Source organism: Panthera tigris, chromosome D3 (assembly GCF_018350195.1).
Source record: "Panthera tigris isolate Pti1 chromosome D3, P.tigris_Pti1_mat1.1, whole genome shotgun sequence".
Lineage (NCBI taxonomy): Eukaryota > Metazoa > Chordata > Mammalia > Carnivora > Felidae > Panthera > Panthera tigris.
Genome location: NC_056671.1, coordinates 93,034,031 through 93,058,348, shown reverse-complemented (window position 1 = coordinate 93,058,348; position 24,318 = coordinate 93,034,031). Strand labels below are relative to the sequence as shown.

At 44.3% G+C, this 24,318-nt stretch overlaps 1 protein-coding gene across 10 annotated transcripts in view; it reads right to left on the bottom strand.

The window, feature by feature from the left end:
• Window positions 1–24,318, bottom strand: part of ATP9B (ATPase phospholipid transporting 9B (putative)) — a 250,847-nt gene that overhangs the window by 166,950 nt on the left and 59,579 nt on the right. For all 10 annotated transcript variants that reach the window (XM_042961538.1, XM_042961540.1, XM_042961539.1 and 7 more), the window contains 2 exons: window positions 19,967–20,025; window positions 9,443–9,494 (listed from right to left, as the gene is read on the bottom strand). In XM_042961538.1, coding sequence (XP_042817472.1) covers window positions 9,443–9,494; window positions 19,967–20,025 — 111 coding nt within the window. The remainder of the gene's footprint in view (window positions 1–9,442; window positions 9,495–19,966; window positions 20,026–24,318) is intronic.

Here is a 24,318-nt window from a genome sequence, read left to right as displayed (position 1 = left end):
CCTACAGGTGTATTCAGTACTCCCTGAACAGAAAGCAGTGCTCCTACTGACCTTAGCAGGTTTACAGAAGAGGAATTAGAGAAGCAAATAAGCCAAATCAGAAGGAATAAAAGAAGTTCTGGGAGACACACACGGTCCAGGTTGATAAGGAAGCCAGACTCAAAGTCCTTGACACAAAACCCACACTTCGTCATCTGGAGCAACCCAACGTCCTATTCTAGAAATCAGATGCAAGGGCTTCTGCGAAAGTCACCGAGGGAGAGGGATCCGGCGGGCATGCCAAGTGGCTACGATATACAGTTACCGGAAAGAAGACCCGTCACAACATGCTTCACGCACCCAGAACAGTCAGCTTAACAAAGCAGGTATACTCACTCGCGGAGTGTAACGGTCTTTTCTGCCATGACTGGGATCCTCCTGAACCTCGGGGGCCAAAGGACCGCAATAAAAGAGACCACTGGGGGGTGGGGAGAAGGAGGGATACAGACTGGGACAAAGTGCCAGGGAGACGAACCTGGGGACATAGGATTTAATACAAGCACACTACGGGGCGTCTGCGTGGCTCAGTCGGTTAAGCGTCCCACCCTTGGTTTCAGCTCGGGTCATGATCTTGTGGTTTGTGAGATCTGACATCGACCCCCTTGTCAGGCTCTGTGCTGACAGCATGGAGCCTGCTTGGGATTCTCTCTCCTTCTCCTCCTCCTCCTCCTCCTCCTCCTCCTCCTCCTCCTCCCCCCTCTCTACCCCCCCCCACCCCTCCTCTGCTGTCTCTCAAAATAGATAAACTTTAAAAAAATTTTTTTTTAATGTTTTTATTTATTTTCGAGACAGAGAGAGACAGAAAATGAGCAGGGGAGGGGCAGAGAGGGGAAGAGACAGAATCTGAAGCGGGCTCCAGGCTCTGAGCTGTCAGCACAGAGCCCGATGCGGGGCTCGAACTCATGGAGTGTGAGATCATGACCTGAGCTGAAGTCGGACGCTCAACCGACTGAGTGACCCAGGCGCCCCACAAAATAAATAAACTCTAAAAAAAAAATATAATGCAAGTACACTTCTTTAGGGCCTGGCTCATTTAGAAAACACCTTCTAAAGATGGTTATGGGGAGGCACTAACAGAATACTCCAAATCAAGGAAGAAGGAAATATGGCGTCTACTTCTAATCAGGAGATTAGAAACCGTTCCGCACCCGCCCCTCAAAAAACGTATGGAGGCATGTGTGCATAACACCAAGTCACGTACTTCTTTCTCCTCGAAAAAGGAGGTCACTAATATCACTGACCGTCTACGAAGTGCCTGACATGTGAGGTCCCATGAGACAGGAGGCAGGTAACGTGCCGCTGCCGCAAGCCTTGAGGTGCAGCGCCCCGAGGTCAGCGTGGGAAGGGCACAATGCCACCACGAGGTCATCCGACTCCAACCCTGTGTCGTACTAGCACATTAAATTCACCACGGCCGATCAGTCAGCAGTCTGAACCGTGTTATGCAAACATCAAACGTTTTATTTGGGTGCTGGTGGTTGGTTAGGCACGTTGTGTATTTTTAGTGACTTGGCTGACCTAATTCTGTGAAGTCTACTTCCCCTGTAGCAGGGACACTCCGATGTCCCTGACCAGATTTTTATTCCTGGCTTTCTAAGGGCTACTCCTGGCCCCACATAAACTTCCTGTTGGCTCAAAGGTGGTATCTGAATTCACGTAGTCGGATTTTCACCCTTTACCACTGGATGCATGTGGCTGGGAGGCCACTCCCCCAGTTCAGAAGTTTGTTCGTGATTCTGCCCCATGTTCAGTCAGGGACAGACCAGCAGCTTGAGGTTCTCTCCGTCCACTCCTGGGGCCACAGCCATGGGTTTGGCATACGGACGTTCTTCTAGACTAACGGGGAGGCGTGGGATTGTGCTTCTAAGCTTGGCTTCGCAGGAGCCACACCGGAGTGAGCAGCACACCCAGAAGACTGTGCTTAGGGCCCCTGAACCGGGCAAGGCTCTGACCGCTGACGGGTGTGCGTCCCGCAGAAGCTTTTCCAGAATGCCCCACTCTGACCACTCCCGAGCAGAGCAGCCCAGCACACGCATGCAGTGACGAGTGCGATCCCATGGGACTCTTCCTGGCTCTTTCCCTGGATCCGGCGGTGAAATTTCTCACTGGGCTCTGTGTCCCTTGGTGGTGTATATCAGGGACCCTCCCTCTGAAAACTGGCCACCAAGCTCTCCATTGTTGTCAACACGACCCTTCGGCACGAACTCCCAGAAGGTCCGTTCCTAATCAGCACCACAGGGAAAGCTGCAGAGATCTCTCGCCCCAGGCACGGGAAATGCCAATGGGACAGCGGCTTGCACGTGGGTGCTGGGGTTGGAGGGGTTGTGGTATCTTCTCCAGGCACGTTACCTTCTGCCCCACAAGCTAGCCGGTGGGGGTAATAGCTGCGGCCCTGTTACTCCCAGCTCGGCAAAAGCGAGCAGAGCTCTCGCCTCGGAGTGGGAGCTGGCCGGCAGAGGGAGGGCCCATCCACGGGGCCAGGGGAAGGGAGCCATTAGTGGAGCCCCCTCGCAGGGCGGTGCCCTGGCCTTAGGCTGGCGGTGGCGGGGAGACGGAGCCAGTCCCCGGATTCCAGGCTGCGCTGGCGTGGAGTGGAAGCCGCTTCCCCATGGAGCCAGATTCCACAGAATCAATCTGTTCTGCCCGAGAAAGGTCTCTGAGAAACGGGAGAACGACTGCTCTCGAAAGACACGTAACTGAACACGGAGATCATCTCAGGCGTTCTCTTCGGTGAAAAATAAAAGTCTCTAGTCCTTTCGACCAGGGGTGACTCTGCCCCTGAGGACACCTGGGAACTTCTGGAGACGCTGCTTGTTTTCAGAACCGGGCGGGGAAGGCGGATGCCACTGGCACAGTGACCCGAGGCAGGAATGGGCTCAGCAGCCCATATGAAGACAGATGTGGCCCCAGGCGGCGGCGGCGGCGGCGGCGGCGCCCCAGCAGGCTCCCGATCCCGGGCCGGGCTCACGTCAGCCGGAAGAGCAGGCCTCGGGCTGAGCGCCGGCTCTGCGTCTCACTCACCAACGCTCCCCGTGCGGCGACCCCGTCTCACGAAGGCTTTCTCCCGCACGGTGGGAGAAGTCACATGTTCCTTACGGCCGTCTCGTAAAACTTAGGGGCACGTCTAGGAAAGCCTGTCGGTGAGAGGCAGACGGCAGGAACCCCGGATTTAGCTAACTACGCCTCAAGTGTGGGGTACTGGTTAAGGCAGAAAGGTAAGAGTGTGTCTTCACAGAGCTCGGTCCAGGACGTCTCCCGCAGGACGTGCGCCAGCCCCACCGCCCCGCGGGCCCCCGGAGGAGATGCGCTCTGCCACCACGAGCACCTCCCTGCCCTCTCACTGCTCTCCTCCGCCAGCCGGGGCACTCCCGACGAGTCCGTTCGGTGTCTGCGGTGTGCCCCACGGAAACCCTTCACCAGCGACACTTGCAGTCCTTTCAGCTACTCTCCGCCACGGGCATCAGTGCTGCCCACGGGACCAGAGGGGGTCCCCAGAGGCGGAGTCACTCTCCCGAGGCCCGGTAAGACTGACAGCCGCGAGACGCTCTCCGAGTCACCCATCGTATCAAGTGAGGACTCCTGGAAGAGACCTCCGTCTGATCGCGTGCACTGTACATAAACAAACTGTTGCGCGTTACACGACCTACCACAAGGAGAGTATTTTGTACGAACTGATTTCAACTAAAAAGGAGTACAAGGAAATCTGCAGTGGGTCTTACTTTACAGTTAGACAGTTTTCCGAAACTTAAATGTACGTGCGATTATATACGTGCGGGTGCATGCGTGTGTCCTGCTATAAATTTAGCTGCGCAGGGACCGGACTCTAGGTTCTGTCTGACACGTGCCGTGAGACGTCCGTGCCGACAGCCCTGCTCTAGGTGTGACTTCTAACACATAAAATAGTAAGAAGGGAAACTCACTAGTGTCTTAAAGTTCAAATATTCTGTGGTTCTAAAATAGCGAGACCAACACCCAGATCTCTATGAACTTATTAAACACCGGAAGAAATAGAGCTGCCTTTCTTTAAAGAAAAAGGGATATGCTTCATATTAAATGATTATATCCTGCTTTAAAAATTTAGAGACAATAGACATCTTACTAACCTTCGAGTACAGTTAACATTACTAACCTTGCGGTAACGGAGATGATTTAAAGAGAGACCGAACTGTAGCGAAATCAGAAGTACGGCCAACTTGACGTGTCTTACACGAACTCTATCTAATCATGTTTAACAGCAAGCAGTAGCTACGATGGATGCCAGTGAACGCTCGGCAAAACTGAATTATTAAATTGGCCTGCTCATATCCTGTTACAGACTTCTTATGAATACTTGATTTTATTTTGTATTAATTGACAAGAGCTGACAGGAAAGGACAGGTTTAATGACAATCAAATGAAGATCAACTGGGCCATGTGTCACACAGGAGAGCTGCATCAAGTAGTGATAAAGTAACTGCTGGGACGCCAGGAGAGAGAGCACAGGAGTCTGTCATAGACCGTGATAAGTTATCCTGTAATATTAGAAGATGGCCTGCAACAGCTCGCGAATCCAATAGCTCTCAGAGACGGGTACAGTATATGCCCAACAAAAGAAAAATAGATATTGACTTTGCATATGTAATACCAGATCGTTTGCCATTAAACTTAATTTCTAAATCATTTATGGGACTTAATGACTCTGCATGAAATTTTTAAGCCAGTGGGAAGATGAATAGCACCAAGAGAGAATGTGGACGAGCACAGTGTCATTTACCTACCCCGGGCCCACTAACAGGTGACAGCTGAGCTATTGAAATATGTCCCAAACACTTAAACTATAATGTCATCACTTAGGAGACAAGTGAAAAAGATATTGGCATTTATAAGAGATTGATGAAAATTAGTTCCAAAGCATTAATTTCTCTTAATACCACTAAAAGAATTGTGTGCATTCAGGAGATATTTGATCTGAATTAAGAAACTGATGAAGCAATTGATTAATTGGGATTTAAGCCATCAGTCCCCAGATCCATCAACAGCTTCATCTGCATTCTAAACAATCAAGCCGGCAGCCCAGGGACCGTCCGGTGTTAGTCCCTGGTCACTACACCACAGACAGGCCCCCTGAGCTGTGCTGACAAGCACAAGCTTTACCTGGTCAAGCCCGGACACACCACGGAGACCGAAGACTTGTACACGGGCTAGGGCTGGAAGGTTTTTATTAAAACAGACAACCTACTATCAGGTTTCTCTGAACTGACACTGCAAAGTAATAAAATAGTATCAATGGCGTCAGTAGATACACAAAAAATTCTGAATAGGTGTACCTTCAAAAATGAGATGATTACAAAAACTTAAAGTAATTACTTAAAGTCATAGAAACAGAGCTTCCAAAGAAATTCTAAGAATTCCTGAGAATTCTTGACTTAAAGCAATATTACGACACACATTTTATCTAGCTGGGAAGCTCCTGGGTCCATTTTACAAAAAGAAGAAAAATAGCAAGAAATAACAATCTGACATTTTAATATCTGCATTATCTATAGTTAGCGATGGTTTTAACAATTTATGTGATAGGAAAAATAATAAAACTAAGGAATATAACAGAACCGTATGCTTAAACAGACTACAGTAAGGTCCTAACTCAGATCCATTAATAACCTTCCAGGAATATGTTAAACAATAAGGAATTTAGCATAATGCATATTAATTGTGTCCATTTTTCTGGGGAACAAGTTGATTAATTCCTAAGATTCTCAAAGACATCCAGGACCTCCACAATATGAAGTACCATTACACTACAGTGGGCAATTGTCCCTACAACACGAAATGCAACAGAAAAGTAGAGGCAAAGAAAATGTTTTTAAAACATCGTCAATCCTGGGGCGCCCGGGTGGTTCAGTCGGCGTCCGACTTCAGCTCAGGTCATGATCTCACGGTTCATGGGTTCGCGCCCCACGTCAGGCTCTATGCTGACGGCTCGGAGCCAGGAACCTGCTTCGGATTCTGGGTCTCCCTCTCTTTCTAGCCCTCCCCTGCTCACGCTCTCTCTCTTTCAAAAACGAATAAACGTTAAAAAAAAAAAAAAAAAAATTTAAAACATCATCAATCTAGATATAATGTTCTTCATCCAAAGCTAATAAAGAGTATCTCATTTTGCCTAATGCTCTAATAGTCTACCTATGTTCTGCTGCCTAAACAATGATACAGTGAAAACATCATTCAGAGGCTGAAGCACTTCTAAAAATGCTGTTAGTCACGTGATCATCAACAAGGCACTGATGTTCAGCCCTCAGATTCCTCCTCTGAAAAATGAACGTTTCTCATTATCTTCCAGCTTCAAAGTGCTGGCTTTTCTTCTTTTATCTCCCAACACAAACCGTATAATCTATTTCTCTTGAGTTATTTATCTAAACACCATTTCCATATTTAGGACAGTATTCTTTTGTTTTGTTTTGTTTATTTAGAGAGACAGAGAGACTGCAAGAGCGCGTGTGCTGACAGGGGAGGAGCAGAGAGAGAGGGAGACACAGAACCCCAAGCAGGCTCCACGCTGTCAGCACAGAGCCCAGAGGCAGGGCTTGATCCCACGACCATGAGATACGACCTGAACCGAAACCAAGAGTCGGACCCCGACCCAACTGAGCCACCCAGGAGCCCCTAGGTTAACATTCTTACTCTCATATATTATTTCCACCACAAACATTCAAAGGGTAATTAGTATAAAAGCATCTCTCAGGGTCGCCTGGGTGGCTCAGTCGGTTAAGCGTCCAACTTCGGCTCAGGTCACGATCTTGCAGTTTGTGGGTTCGAACCCCGGGTCAGGCTCTGTGCTGACAGCTCAAACATCTCTCAGACTTGAATAAACGTTAAAAGAAAAAATTGAAGAAAAAAAAAGCATCTCTCAGGCACAAATATTTCTGCTATTCATTATATTAAATACATTTAGAAACAAAGACAAACCATAAGTAAGTAGATGATGTAAACAGGGATGGCAGTGTAAGAATGTCCGAAAATCCATTTCTCCATAACTACAATGAGAACATCAGTAAAAACTGTCAAAGGCAACCCTTTCAGAACTCTGGGGAGTGATCAAAGGCTTGCGACAGTCCCAGGTGCATCTGTTTCAGAAACACGGCTAAATCGAGCCGAGAGTAAGCTGGGGAGCGTCGTGATTTCTCCCATTTCCAAACCCTCCCCCCTCCACCCCACGGCTCCACAGTAGCTGAGAAAACGGGCAGCCCCTGACGGGGGCCAATCACAGCTGGGGCCCTTCGAACCCACGCCCTGCGAACTGTCATCCCCCGACAAGCAGGGCTCGCCTGGATGTGACCCGACCCGGAGCCCATTCACCGACGACAGCACTTTCCCTGGGCTGTGGGTCAAAACCCGTCAGCGGCAGGTGTCTGACGTCACGGCTCCCTCAGGTGGTGACAAAACTGGTAAACACTAAGCTAACCAGAAAATTGAAAGAAAACTGGGAAAATCAGATGACCTGAAGGAGGCTCTGAAAATTCCCATCACATTCCTGGGAGTCTAGAAGCCAGCGGCCCGTGCAGAGCTGCACACGCGCCCAGGAAACCCTGAAAGGCCGTAACCTCACGCCCGGGTGACCTCGGGGCTCTGCGCGATCAAGAAGCAAGGGCATGGGCAGAGCGGTCACCCGCCTGCCCCGGCTGCAGGAGTTAAGGGGACACAGGCTACCGTAAAAGGTAAACCTTGCAGCTGGGGAACTCAAACAGTTCGCTCTCTCCGAGTCACTTGGTCAGGGGCGGGCAGGGGGCTCAATCCCGCAGGCGTCCGTGAACCCCGGCTGGCGGCTTCAACACGCAGCTCCCGAGACGACCCCGGCCACGGCCACGGAGCCGGCACTGGGAAGACAAGGGTCCAAGGCTACAAAGGAGGTTGAGACCAGGCCTGGAAGCAGCACACGTGGCTGCCAGCCGTCCTCCTTCGGCCAGACATCAGGGCACAGCCCCATCGGACTGGGCAGGAAAGGGGCCTGGCTGTTTATTTCTGCGAAGACAGGGAAACGGACCGAAGAGCCGCTCCCCGGTCCGCTGGCGGGAAGAACCAGACCGCAGGAAGGCACACACAATAAGGTAAACGTATCAAGTGTACGTGCCCAGGAGAAGCAGCCGCACTCGGGCGTCAACGGCAGCCTCGCGTTACAACGTAAATAACCATAACTACGGTGGGTGAGAAAACATTTTCTTTCTCAGGACTTAAAATGTCCCTTTAAAAAAATGCTGTTTACATATGAAGAAAACCCTAAGCTAACAACTCTAGCACCTGGCTGGCTCAGCGTGCGACTCTTGATCTCAGGGTCGTTGAGTTCAAGCCCCACGCTGGCTGCAGAAATTACTTAAGTAAATAAACTTAAAAGAAAGTTGTTGGGGCACCTGGCTGGCTCAGTGGGAGGAGCATGCCAACTCCATCTCGGGAATGTAAGTTCGAGCCCCCCGTTTGATATAGAGATTACTTAGAAAGAAAAGGAAAAAAAAAGAAAAGAAAAAGAACTAAATTAACAACTCTAAAATTTAACTTTGTCCTTTCTAGGTTTCACACTACAAATAACACATATGCTGAGCTTCCTCTAAAAATACTGTTCATTTACTCAACAAAGTCAGAAATGTGAGACAGAAGGAACTTGAGTATTACTTGAGAGGCCTCCCATCGTTTTAGATGCGAAGAAACTGTGTGTGACCACGTGGCTGGCGCACGTGATTCAGAACTGGCCGGAGCAGACCAGACTTCAGGTCTCCTGATTCCCAGCATATAGGTTTCCCCCTCGACCGCACGAGGCTGCCATCTCCTTAGCCCTTTTCCACCTGCTTCTGGCCGGTGAAAGCTCAGTCCCAGAAATAACCATTTACCCTGTGAAGCGCACTTCAACTAAGCTTCAGACCTAAGCAACGGTCTGCTTCCTCTCAGGTTCCCCCCACACATCTTCTAACCATATTATCTATATAATCACAGTACTACTGGCAAGGTATGTCCATCCACACGACTGCTTAGAAGGGAACAACACAGTCTTGCTCCCTTTGGATCCTACACAACAAGTACTGCCTGGCACACAGGAAGTGGTCACTACGTGTTTGCTGAATTAACAACACTGCAAATACAGAACGGCAATCAAATTTCAAGCAATATTATCATTTAACTACTTACATATCAATACAAGTGTGAATGAAAACACTCATTTGATATAAAGGTTGTGATAGGATTATCTTTTGTTAATAAACATAAATAGTAAAGATGATCATTTGAAATATCAGCAGTTAAATGTGATTTAGAATTAATGAATTTAATGTATTACCATTCAAAGAAAACTTTTCTGTAAGAATAAATTTTTATTTTTCAAAATGAAAATCAAACTCCTAAAATACTAAATGATCAGTAATTTAAATACACATAGAAATACCTGCTTTTTCTGACGTCCTAAGAAATACCATGTCCGATGGAATTCTTTGATTCTGCAGAGAGTAATATAAAATACTAATTATACATATGCAAGTTTATAAAGTAACACCATTCCATTACAAAGTAGAAATAGCTAGCAGAAAGTATCTAAAAAATGTTATAATAAAATTTATACTGAAGCAATTAACATTAATGATTTGTATAACAATTTGTATAATTGATATTCAAATTCATTTTTTAGTTAGACTTTTTACCACTTTTCCCTGTTAACAAACCATGAAGATAGCATTTGTGAAGACTTGAAACCTACTCCATTTCTGAAAAGTGTTACATATTGCCTTTTCTTTGACCTCTTTCTTATCTGAACTTGTGCATACAAGACAGAAGTTTCTGCCCTAGAAAAAGTTATGTCCTCCCTATCAGACTAAAAAACCCTGGGAAGGGAGGGTAGGGTTCCAAGGCCTAACACAAAACAGAAAATACCATAAATAAACTATTTGCTACATATTATAAATGAATAAATGTACTACTGAGCAAACAAACGAAACCCCCACAAATTTGAGAGAGATTCTTTTATAAAGCAGAAAAGGACAAAATCTCAAAAGTACTGTATAGCATATAAAAACTTTTACACGAATTCGCTATTAATACATTTATTTAATCATTGCTAATCATTCTATCAATTGGGAAAGCTGTATCAAACTAAGAAAAATATATAGTAAAGAACATTTCACGTAACATCCTAAAGTACTTAAATTTTTTGAGACCTAAGTAAAGATCTACCCACACATGATACAGTAGAGGAAGCAAGCAATGCAAGCAAAGCGAGCAAGCAATACAAACAAACAGAAGTTGTTAGGCTGAGAACACCGCGCTGTGGGATAAAGCTGTCAAGTACTGAGATCTAAAGAAGTCTTAGGTCAAAAAGGAAATCACGATGGAAGTCAGAAGATATTTTTAGCTGAACGATAAAAACGCAACACAGCAGAGCGTATGGAACCGTGCTCCCAATGCCAAAGGGAAACGTTAAGAGGAAAATGTATACAGTTAAATGCACACAATGGAGAAGGGAAGCTAAAAACAGAATCTAAATATCCACTTGAAAGCAGGGTGACAAAAGCCAATGAGCCCCAAACGAGGTACAAGGATGTAAGCAAATACAAAGCAAAAATTAATGACACAGAAAACAAGTATATATATATATATATATATATATATATATATATATATATATATATATATATACATATATATATGTGTGTATATATATATGTATGTAATGATCAGCAAGAAAGTTTTTTTAAATATGTCCATTTCAGTAAAAAGAAAAGCGAACGTTAGACTATAACTAATAAAAGATGCAGAGCAAGTCAAGTTCTGTAAACGAAAAAACTATCAAACATTACTGAGAGAAGCTAAACAAAACCTAAGCAACACAGAACACATCCTGTACCAAAATCAGAACACAAAGACGTCTGGTGCCCATCAACCGATCTAACACAAACCCAATGAAAATCTTAACACGTTTTTTGGGAGGAACTGACAGGTATTCCCAGTATTTACCGGGAAATGCAAAGGCCGAGAATGAACAAGACAAATGTGAGAAACAAGGAGGCTGAGTCTCCAGTATAATAAAACTAAAATATCAAACTAGAGCAATTACGACAAAACAGTTTTCCACCTCGACGAGACAGTTCTAGTGAAGAACACGCAGAGACAACAGAAGGCTGGCCCACATGTTCATGAACGCCAGGTTAACGAGAAAGGTGCCACTGCAGACCAATAAGGAAAAGTGGCGAGAAACAGATACCTACAGAAGATGACGGGAAAGAATACCAAATTTCTGTAACAGTTAAAACATAAAAATCTATCCCGAGTGAATTTGAATCTATCCCGAATGAATTTCTAAATGTCAAAGTCAAAGCAATAAAGCTCCTAAAATACAGAGTATTTTGACAATTTTTTGGTAGGGTCCCTACCAAACCTAACAAGACTCCTCCTCCACAATCAAAAATTTTAAAAACCGACCAACCAAACAAAAACCCAATTAACTATAAATGAGAAGATTAATAAAATCGACTTCATCAAAATTAAGAATATCTGTTTAACAAAGCACACCAGGGAGGAAAATATTATTTGCAACATTATCACTAATAAGAGACCCCCCCAACCGGAATGCCTAAAGGCCTAAAACCTGACAAGAAAAGAAGAGATAACTTAGAAGAAAAATAGCAAATGATTTCAATAGGCTCTTCCCAAACAAGAAAGGTATCCAAAGGCATATGAAAAGGTGTGCAATTTTGTTACTCTTCAAGGAAATGCATGTTAAAACCGCCACTACCACACACATACTGGAAATGCAAAATGCACAGGGCTGACAATGCCAAGTGTTGACAAACACGTGAAGCATCCGGAACTCTTACGCACCGCACTGCCCACTAGAGGAGAACGTGGTACACTGCCTTGCAAGGTCATTTGCAGTATCCACTAAAGTGGAGTATATGTATCCCCCATGCCCTGCAATCCCACTCCTTAGGCATATATACAGTAGCACTGTGTGCACAATTATCACTTCTAACAGGCAAAACTAAAAGCTGCCCAGATATGTACCAACAGTAGGACGGACAAAGGGCACACTGCGTAACAACGAGACGAGTGAACCATGGACACACAACAAAATGGAAGAATCTCACAGACAGTACCGGACCAAAAAAGCACCCACCCAGATACATCCCCCATCCCACTCCACCAGGTGCCCCTGCTAAGTTTATTCTTAACAGTAATTTTATTTGTAAGTATTTTATTCTTTCTAATGCTATTGTAATGGAATTTTTTCCCTTAATTTCACTTCAGGCCATTACTCTTTAGTCCCTTACCCTGTTTTATTTTCTGTGAAGCACTCATAAATAAACTAGAGTGTTAAACAATCATGGATACTTTTTATTTTTCCCTCCCTTCAAGACTATGAGCAACACAGGAGCAGAGACCCGTGTTTTCTTAACATCATAGACCCTGGTACGAGGTACAACTGTTCCTCTGACCATCACCCATTCAGGGTATCTGGTTTGTGATTTTTGGCAATTATGAATAATACAGGCATAAACATTCATGGATGGCCTTTTGTGCCAATTCAAATTAACATTTCTCTGTGATAAGAGGTCCAAGAGTTCAATTGCTGGGCCATACCACAGTTGCATATTAAATTTTTTAAGAGACTGTCTATCGATTTTCTAGGATAAGTGTAACATTTGATGTTCCCACTAGAAATGTATGAGTGGCCTTTCTTCACATCGCTGCTAGCACCTGGTGTTGTTACCAGTTTTCACTGTAGCCACTGTGCTGTGTGTGCACGGAGACGTCACGGTGCTGTCACTTGCATTCACAGCTTACTGATGACGCTGGGGACCCTCTCCTGCTCACTCTCCAGCTATAATCTTCTTGGAGACACATCTCCTCCGTCTTCAGTTCGTTTTCTCACTTGATTCTTCGTACTGTTGGGTTTTCACATACTCTAGATACACAAATCTATCAGCGATGTGGTTTACAGACGTCTCCTTCTGGGCCTTTTAGCCTGTTTTCATCATAGTCACGTGTTCTTTCACAAGCGCAAACGCTTTATCTTAATGAGATGCAACTTATCGTTATTTTTCTTCTCCGCATGCTTTTGGCATCAAGTCTAAACACCAGTTTCCTACCCTAGATTTGGAGTATTTTCTCCAATGTTTTTCTTCCGAAGTCTCACACGTACACATTTTTCACTTAAATTCATGATCCATTTTGATTTAATACCTATATAATGTGTAACATTTAGATTGGGTTCGTTTTTTTAAACCCTGGATGTCCACTAGTTCCAGGCTCATTTGTTGAAAGGCCAGCCTTTCTCCATTTTAATTGCTTTTGCACTTTGTCAAAACTCACTTGAGCATTTTGGGTGTATCTGTTTCTGGGTTCTCCAGAATGTTCCACCGATCTCTATTTCTCCCCTTCTTACACGCCGGGCTCGGTCACGCGCCTCAACACCAAGAAGTCACCCTTCTCACGTTATTCTCCTCACCAGCACTGCTTTGCTATCTCAGCCTTCACAAATGGCTTTTACAATAAGCTTATTTTGTATGTAAAAAATGAACACAAAAAAACAAAATCTTGCTGAGATTTTAATGGGAATTATATTAAACCTATATTCAATTTGAGGAAAACTGGAATATTCCAATCCAAATCCACAGTATCTTTGATTACTTTCATGAATACATTGTCATTTTCAGTCATACCTAAGATTTAGTTTTCATAGTAGTGATTTATTAGAAAGCGACTTTATTTTTAATTTGTTTCCACATGTTGGAAATGGGATTGGTATTTGAGTGGTGATCTTATAATTAGCCACTTCGCTACATCTACTCATTATCATTAGTTCCAGGAGGTTTTCATAGATTTGTTGGGATTGTCCACACACACAATCATGTCATGTGCAAATAGGGACATTTTTATTTCGTCCTCTCCAACCCGAATTCCTTTCATTTGCTTTACCTGCCTTATTCTATGTGGCTAGAAATGTCAGTCGAGTTAAGACCGGTAGGAGCAGGGGCCCCTGGGTGGCTCAGTCAGTCAAGTGCCTGACTTCGGCTCAGGTCATGCTCTTGCAGTTTGCGAGTTCAAGCCCCGCACTGGGTTCTATGCCGACAGCTCGGAGCCTGGAGCCTGCTCCGGATTCTGTGTCTCCCTCTCTCTCTGCCCCTCCCCGACTCACACTGTCTGTCTCTGTCTGTCTGTCTGTCTCTCTCTCAAGAAATTAAAAAAAAAAAAAAAATTAAAAAAATTAAAAAAAAAAAAAAAAAAAAACAGTGGTTAAGAGCAAACTTCCTGGACTTACTCCCAATCTGAAAGGAGAGGCATTCAGACTTTCACCATTAAGTGTGATCTTGGCTATACATATTTATAGGTGCTTTTTAATTAACTGTTTAATCCAGGCTGTGGAGAGTTTTTATCATGAATGTGTGTTGGATTTACCCAAATGTTTTTCCTACATCAACTGATATAATTTTTTTTTATCATTTTTTAGTTTGTTAACAGGGTAGAGTACATCTGGTGCTTTTAGAACGCTAAACCAGCCTTAGATAGCCGGAGTAACGTCCACTCTGTCCTGATGTGCCGTTTTTCTATATACTGCTGATATCCATCGGCAATTGTTTTCCTAAGGATGTCTGTGTGTATATGCACATTATTTGTAGTTTTCTTTTGCTGTACTGTCTTGTGTCGGTATGAGGGTAACACTGGACTCCTAAAATGAGCTGCGTAATGCTCCATCCATCCTCCACTATTTTCTGGAAACTACCGTGCAAAAATGATGCGAAGTCTTCTTTAAAGGTTTCAAGGAGTTCTTCAGTGGAAACATCTGGACTTAGATACTTCCTTCTCAGAGGTTTTATTTGTTTTTTAACAACTGCGGTTTATCACAGGTATGACATGCATTTTTTATTCATCGGTGCCAGCCTCAAAGCAATTTCCTCTCATCCCCATCGCAGTCCCCATCGCAGTCACTGAAACGCCGATGGTAATGCCATTTTTATTTGTTTTAATTTTATTTATGTCATCTTTACACCCCCAAGATCAAGAGTCACACACGCTTTCACCTGGACCAGCCAGGCGCCCGTTTCTCAGAGATTTGAAATGACCAACTCCACTTCCTTACTGTTTGTAGAACCATCATATTACCTGCTCCATTGTGACTGTTTTGACGGTTTGTGCTTTTGGAGGAAGTGGCCCCTTTCGTCAAAGCTGGTGTGCTAGGGAGTGTACAGCTCTCGGTGGGAATCCGTGATTATCCTTTCGATGGCCTGGCATCAGCAGTAATGTCCCCTGTGTCACTACGGAGACTGGTGACTTGTGCCACTGCTCTTCATTTTTATCACTCCTGGGAGAGGTCTATCGGTTTTATGAATTTGTCTAGAAGAACCAGCTTTTGCTTTCACTGATTTACTATCTTGTTTCACTGACCTGCTCTTATATTTACTTCCTTCCGCATACATTGCTTTAATTTTGCTCTTCTAGTCTCCTGAGCCAGGGACTTAGACCATTAACTTGAGACTTTGACGTCCTTCTAACGTAGGTGTTGACTACTACAAAATTCCCACTCGGCACCGCCGCACGTGCGTACCATGTATTTTGAATGTTGAAATTCCGCTTTCACACAGTTGCATTTTGTTTCCTAGATTCCATACTTAAAGTACACTGTTTACTTTTCACCTATTTTAGAGTTCTCCTGTTGTCTTTCTGTTGTTAATTTCTAATTTGACTCTACCATGATGAAACAACACACTGTATGATTTCAAATTCTTTTCATTTTCTTGAGGTTTCTTTTATGGATCTGCTTTAACTGGTGCATGTTGAAACTTGGTGCGACTTGAAATAAATGTGTGTCTTCCTACTGTCAGGTAGAGCGGCCTGCATTTGTCAGTTAGATCTCGCTGGCGGACTCAGTGGGGATCTTCTCTGTCAGTGCCGATGCTTGGCCCACCACTTCTGTCTGATGCTCAGAGAGTGGGGCTGAAGTTCTCACTCAGAACTGTGGATCTGTTTCCCTTGTTCAGGTCCAACAATTTTTGATTTGTGTATTCTGTGGTTCTGTTGTCTGGTGACAACTTCAGGACCGTCTCGTCTTCCTGATGGATAACTCTGTTAATATTATGTGAGGTCTCTCCATCTCTAATTAAATTTTCTTTGCTCTGAGCTATCCTTCACTGGATATTAACTCAGCCCCTCCTACTTCCGATTAATTTTATGCGATGTGTACCTTTTCCATTCTTTTACCTCCTTTTATCCTACCCGTGTCACTGGATTTGAATTCCTTGTGAGAGGCGCATGGCTGGGCCTCCTTTCTTCATCCACTCTGCCTGTCTCTGGATTGGTATATTTAGACGGTTCACAATGAACATAAATTACTGACACATTACAGAAGTCTGCATTTTATGATCTGTTTTCTGTTGTCAGGTTTCCCCTGGTATTCACTCCTCCGTTTCTAATTTCTTGCCTTCTGGTGTGTTACCTGAAACCTGTTCAGGAGCCCATCTTAGTTTATTTACAGCATCTCAGACTGTCTCTCTCTGCATAGTTTTTGTCGTGTCTGTCCTGGGTATTAAAATATACATTGTAATACTTGGTAAAATTGTTGAAAATATTTATTAAATTGCATTACCTTAAAAAAATAGGATAAAGAAACTGTCTTTCAATTCAGCTGTTAAAAAAAAGAAGACCTTCTTTTCTTGCTCATTTTGGTTGAGTAGAAGAAGGACTCAACAACAGTGTCAACTTCAATCCTGCTTGCGTCCTCTGGATCCTTCTCAAACACTTGGACTTCAGAGTCGGGTGTTAGGACCTGGACAATGACCTGGACAACCTTCAACTTTTAAAAGTCTCTTCTTACAAACAGTTACCTGCCTGACACATTCCTCAAGTATTAATATTTAAATTGACACGTCTGTCTAAAATTTTAGATACTTCTTAGGAGGGCTGGTTCCTTGTTTGTTCAGCCAGGAGACAACCTTCGGATTTTCTTCCTCTGCCCTGCGTGCATAACCCGACCCTGACTCTGAATGGATCTAGCCTGCCACTTTCCAAGTGCGCCATCAAAGAGATGCTGCTCCTGGGAGGGGCTGAGGCTGGAGAACTGGGAGTTTACACCCAGATCCATCTGGCGTCGAAGCCCACATCTCCCCTTGCCCACTGTGCCCAGCTGCTGCTCTCCCGTGAGTTGCACGACTCCCAGCATCTGCAGCACTGGGCCAAACGCGGTCAGCGTACCTCAAATATCTGCACAATGACTATCCATAGACTAACTGTAATTCCACATCAGGGTACAGAATTAGAAGAGCTACCCTCCAACATAACATCCACCAAGGAAGCATCCAAGGATTGATTTCTAAGTAGCAATACGGTCAAATAACAGAGAAGTAACTTTCTGGTTAGTGACAAGTATTTCCAGAATCCTTAAATAAAAAGTAAAAAGACAAAACCATTTGTTACCATATCACTGCCATCTCCTTATGACGGTTAGTCAGTCAGTAAGACAAAAACTTTTACCCCTAAAAAAGCCACAAAGTTGGTTTAACAAATATAAATTCACTACTAAAAACTTATCACTTCATAGCAATTACCAGAAATTATGTCTCAAGATTCTAAATATTCAAGTTTTTTAAGTAACTAAAATATGTGGAAAATTTTTATGAGAAAGTAGGTGTAAAATTGGCAATGTAAAAAAACTCAATCAGGTACAGGTGTCACCCCTATTTTTTAGTGTATAGCATTTCCTGAAGATTAGCGAAAACATTTTAGAAGTTCTTCCTGTAGCTCTGCTACCGAATCTCTCAACATCAGGGTAGAGAAGGGGCCGTACACATGCTTGTGTAGTAATACCAATCTAGTGTTGGGAGTGCCACCCACACTGCTCTACCCATGGAACACTGCAGGGACACCCACACTGCGTTACCCGTGGAACACTGCAGTGACCAAACAAAAGATGGGCAGCTACCCCATTACCGTAAAACCTTTCCCCGATGTCGACAAAGGCCCATGTCCCTCATCCATCTCTCACAGATGGAGAATACCCCTGGGAGGCCAGAGAGAGGCCCAAGGGGAACGTCCCCACATTGATCTCGACATCCACCTTCACATCCATCTACAGGACAGAAGAGATGAGCACACACAACGTGGCCAAGAAGGACTCAGGCTACTCAGTAAAAATGGGAGCACTGAAGAGCACAACAGTCCATCAACTCTGGCAGGAGAGGGAAGGAGAACGTGAATAACAAGAGAGCAAAGGAAATGAGAGATGGAACGATGACAAGGCCAAGCAGTGCTCCCCGATCCACAGAGACTCTCTCTGCTCCTTAAACACCACCATCAACACCACGCAGCCTCTTGAGAAGGAAACAAGACGTGATGGGTGTCACTGCTGGCACAGGTCCCAGCCCGCAATCCATGCTGCTGGCTACCCACTTTTGTCCTGACGGGCCATGGGAGCTGCCCTGTGGAGGACCCCCAGCCTTCCCACCTTGTGGTCGGGAACGAAGGCGGCCTCCTTCCAGCCAAAAGCTCATGGAACCAAGGCCCTGAACCTGCCAACAAGCCCCCACGAGCTGGAGGCGATGGCCGCCTGGCTGACTACAGCCCTGAGAGGGACCCGGAGCGAGCACCCAGGTGCCTGACCACAGAAAGGGTGAGGTATTGGACACTGGCATCTGACTCTCATTCGGCTCAGTCATCTGTCATCAGCATTTACCCTACAGAAGCGCGAAGAGGTGTGTGTATAAGGATATTCACACAGCGCTTTGTAAAAGGAGAACAAAGACACCATGTGAAAATCTAACCGCGGATCAAAGCTAGTGACTTACAACGTCCATATGACCAAACGCTACACACACGAGTTGCAAATCAGTATGTTCAATTTTAATCCTTTTGTAAAATCAAACAAGCATACCTAAAAACATGGCCGATGTAGAGATGAAAGCAGCAAGAGAAAGCCCACGCTGGTCTTGAGGAGAAAGGCCTTCTGGTACTAAACCCCTCCACAACATGGCTCAGGCTGGGTGCGTGGCCCGGGGGCCAGCTGGCACCGAGGGCTCAGACTACTCTTGTAAGAGGCCTTATTACAACTTTTCCTGCGACACTTTTTAAAAGTTGTTCTAAGGGCACCCGGGTGGCTCAACCAGTTGAGCTTCTGACTTCGGCTCAGGTCATGATCTTGCCGTTCGTGAGTTCGAGCCCCGCGTCGGGCTCTGTGCTGACAGCTCGGAGCCTGGAGCCTGCTTCGGATTCTGTCTCCTCTCTGCCCCTCCCCTGTTCATACTCTATATCTGTCTCTCTCTCAAAAATCATTAAAATTTTTTTTAAAAATAAAATTAAATAAAAGTTGTCCTAGAGCCTTTGAAAAAAACAAAGAGGCTACCTGCTCAGTGGCCATTACTCAGGGATGAGGGCAGAAGCACCCCCCCCCCCCCCCCCACAGGCAGTCAGCCTGCTCACCCCAGGCTGCTGGCAGCTTCCACCACTGACACTGACAGGCTTTCTGAGCGGCTTCCACCTCCACAGACCTGAGCCGTTTCTTCCCAATATTCTCTGACTTCCATTGACCCTCCCTTCTTTAAGGTAAATTCTAAACCGTAAGAATATCCAATTCTTATGTGTGATATATCTAGCTACAATAGGAAGTTTTAGAAAATGAAACATATTCTATTACAAATAGGTTCTAACTAATACAGTTTTTTCATCAAACGAAATAATTCTAGTAATACAATATTAAGCAGTTAACACAGGTGTTATTTTTAGACAAAATATGATCTCACCTGCACACAATAAAATGTACTAAAGCAAAAACAAACTAGATTTTTCTTCATATATATCATATCTTATAAAAGATGTTAAGACTTAAAATAACTGTCTCATACAATTTCCTTTAGATTCAAAGTTACTGCAATCAGGCTAAATGTTAATCACCGGCATACACACGTCTAAAATATATGAAAAATGCATCAACCTTTTCCACTATGATGAGGTCTCCAACTTGTATGTCTGAACTCTTAACTTGCACTTTACCTTAAAGAAAAGAAGAAGTATAATCAACTCAAGGAAACAACAGCACACCAAGTTAAAATTTCAATTAGCAAATAATACTCCAGAAATAACTTTTGGGGTGGAAAAACACTAGAAATTTAACTGTACTTATACTTTCAAAATAAATTGATTACACAGTCACCAAAAGTGAACTTCTCTTAGCTCCCAAATGCGAACAGGTAACTGTCCCCAGTAAAAGACGTGGGGTACGGGAGAGGGCTCCAACCGGAATGTTCTTCCCAAATCCACCATTATTTCAGGTCTGGGCCCAGTACTGACCATCAGAATAGCACTCAAGATGACTTAATGAGTGAATAACAGGAAGATGTATCCTTGTATTCACATTGTAAATGGCACTGATGGACACAGAACTGACAACAGAAGTCAAGAAAACGATGTATAAAGTCACCGACATTTCAGAACTGGTAACTGATACCGATACGGTCGACAGCTTTATTACAAACAGTGATTCATCCACGTGATACACTGTGTAAATTCTTAAGATTATTTGTATCATATCCAGTCTGCAATAAGCACCTATAAAACTTAACATATAAGCCTCTAAGACAAAGTTGACATCACGCAGAGTAGATGAAATGTTGAATACACAATTTGAGACACCCTTCTACATAAGTAACGAAACTTACTCAAGTTCTCTCTCTCCCTGGGACTCCGAACCCTTCCCCTTCCCTCCTGCCCTCCCTCCTCCACCTCTCCCTCCCCCTCCGTCAATCCCCCTTTTAGAACTAGCAACAGCCTTGTGGATGTATTTTTACCTTTTCGTGACCACCGTTTTTAACATGGGGAAAGGCCTGTCTTTACATTCAATTTATTCTGAAAGCTAACGGGACAGGAGGTAAGCCCACATCACATCATCAAAAACTAACATTACCAGTCATACTACTGACTTTTCGACCACGTTCAACTTATTACAAACTTATTTCCTAATTACTTCTTAAAGCAGCTCAGTTTCAAGAGTACCACAACTGTTCCTAAAGATATGTTTTGAGGATATCCAGAAGTTTTGTATTTTATTTTTCTACATTCCTCAATTATACAGTAAGCACATAAGGAATGGAACTATTGGGGGAAGCTGTATTTTATTCATATTATAAAACAGCAATGTTTGGGGGTGCCTGGGCGGCTCAGATGGTTGAGTATCTGATTTCAGTTCAGGTCATGATCTCACGGTTCGTGAACTCAAGCCCTGTGTCGAGCTCTGTGCCGACAGCGTGGAGCCCGTTTGGGATTCTCTCTCTGTCCATCCTCCACTTGCACATGTGGTCTCTCAAAACTAAATAAACACTAAAAAAAAAAAAGACGATTCTGGCATCTTTTATTAAAAAAAAATAAAATAGAGTACCAATGTTCTTTAGCGTTACTGTGAAACAAATCTTCAGATACCTTCATAACTGGTAAGTACATCTACTAATAGTCAGAAAGTACACTTACAGAAGAATGTCTATTTTAGTTACTTTTTCATTTGGCCCCTTCAAGCTTCTTGTCTGTACTCCCACTGTTATGTTTTCTACAGCTAAGCACCAGGCAGTAAACGTACCATACTGATCTCATTATTACTGAGTATTATTCAAAAGAATTCCTGTCTTATCACTTAATTTTATTTTCTCTCCTACTATCCATTCCACTGTTCCTTCTGCTTTTCTATATTCTCTGTAATAGACCCATTTAGAAAGCAGAGAAAGAAACAGCCATAATCATAAGATGGAATAAATGTAGTAAATAATTTTTAAATATTTTGAAACAGAAAACATATCCTTTTCTGACTCCGCGATCATGGTCTTACATTTCTGAGAAAGAGGTACCATCGTGTCACATCACAGACACAGTTTATATTTAATAGCCTTTAATTTTTAGGTATTGTACAGTGATTTTCATTCATTTCTATGGAGCTTCCTTGCAAGTACATGTTTAAGGAAAACAGGTGATGGTAAAATGCAGTGCAGAAATTCTTGTGTTAATAAGACAATATGAACAAAAACACGACAAGGCCATCGTGTCAAATCGGTACAGCAATCTGCCTCCAAGTGCACATTTCTAAACGTAAAGAATTGGTCAAACTGTTCAGTAGCTCTCGGTTCTCTAGGAATTTTCATCTGTGTGCAGGGGGCTGTCTGTACTTCCTGCATAGCCTCAGTCCCATGAACTCACAGCCTTCTGTTCCCTTTCGTCAAGAACAGCTGGAGCTTTAGTATTAATAAGATATTAATTCTCCCTTAAATTTATCTTTAGACTCAATGCAATCCCAATCAAAATCCCAGCAGGGATTTTTGATCTGAATATTTTACAGAAATTGACAAGCTGATTCTAAAAGTCATATCGAAATCCACGGGACCTACACTAGACAAACAACTCGAAAACAAAAAAACAAAGTTGAAAGGAAAACACTACCTGACTTCGAGAATTATTCTCAAGAAACAGTAATCAAAAAAGAATGATGTTAGCATAAAAACAGACCAACAGATGGGTGGAGTGGAAGAGAAGAGTCCAGAAATAAAGCCACACATAAGAGACAACTGATTTCTGACCAAAGTATACGGCACTGCAGTGAGACAAAGATCACCTTTTCAATCAACGGTGCGGGAAACATTTGGAGATCCACATACAAACACAGCCCTTACTGGTACCAGTACAAAGGTTTACTCAAAATAGATATACACAGTGCAAATCCCTCTAGAAGAAGAAACACAGGAGAAACTTAACAGAAAATCTCTGTGAACCTGAGTTAGGCCAAGAGTTCTTAGGGCACCAAAAGCACAATCATAAAAGAAAAAACTGGTGAATCAGACTTCATCAACTAGAACATTACAGGGGCCACGAACAGTGCAAAAGCGTTAAGGCCACGGAATCGGCAGCTGACAAACAGCTGGACTCAGGTGTAAAAGGGAGGAAGCCAGAAAGACAGAAAGGGTGCCCGGCTCGCTCCAGGACAAGTGGCCTCCAGGCCCCGGTTGAAAAACCACCACCACGGGCCAGGGACTGCAGAGGGCGAGGCGCCCCGGAGAAGGGCCAGGCTCTTCTCAGGGGAATCAAGAAGGCTCAGCTGGGGGCATCGGCAGGTGGAAGCCTGAGGCACCGATGTACAGAGTCCCAAGGTGATGAAGGGCGACGGCGCCATCGGAGGCTGTCCTAGGTCAGTGAGGGAAACGCGGACGAAGGCCCCGTGAAGCCAGTCCCAGAGCACACAAGCCAGGGCTCTGCTCAGGCTGGGAGGCCCGGGGACTCCCGCTGAAGGTGGGTGGGGCACGGAGGACCCGGATGGGCAAGGGCAGGAGCTATCCTTCCCGCGACACAGGCTGGGGACAAACGTAGGAACAAAATGGGCCACGCCCGACCCGCAGGAACCTTACCTAAAGCCCAGGAGATAAAATACATCCACATAGGACCTGTATTGACTACAGCCTAGGAAATTAAAGAAAAAAAAGGAAATGCTGCTGTCTGGGGGTAAGGGTTAGAGAGCATCTTGCGGAAGGTAACCAATTTTTACTCTTACACTTTCACCAGCAATAATCGAAGTAGTTTTAAAAAACATCCTTTAGCAATTAAAAACAAAACGGGGGAGGGGCCAAGATGGCGCAGCACCATGGAAGTTCTTTTGTGCATCTCTCGTCCCCGAAATGCAGCCAGATCAACACCAAGCCATCCCGCACGCCTAGAAAACCGATCTGAGGATTAACACAATTCGCACAACCTGAACCACAGAACTCGGCAGGTACGTGGTGCGGAGAGAGCAACTGGGGGAGAGAGGAGCCGTGGAGGGCAGAGAGCTCGCGAAGAGAGGAGGGAGAGGGGGGGGAGGGTACTGGAAACCCCCACCCCCCGAAAGCAGCTGGAGAGAAAAGAGAAAGAGTGGCGGAATCAAAAAAAAAGTAAGATGCTCAAGTTAAACACACATTTGTTTTCTTATTCTATCAGGAAACAAAGTGTGAGATAGCTTTAGAAAGAATATGGAAATAATGAAATATCGTGGTAAGAAACAGATGAAACACTGAGTGTTATTCACCGGACCCCTTCCCTTCTAACACGGTCTCACTATCTGAAACAGTCTACCATCCAAATACCAATGAAGAGCCCAAAATTGCCAGAAGAGACCATGCAGACAGACTTGCAGCCAACCACGTACACGTTTTGCTGCAGCAAAGGCAGAAATAAGTATCAACAGCAAATGACCACCTTCACTAAATAAAGATTTTGTAGGAAAGTACACGGGTTTAAAACACTTACTAAGTACCTCACTCTTAAATATTTTATCAAGCA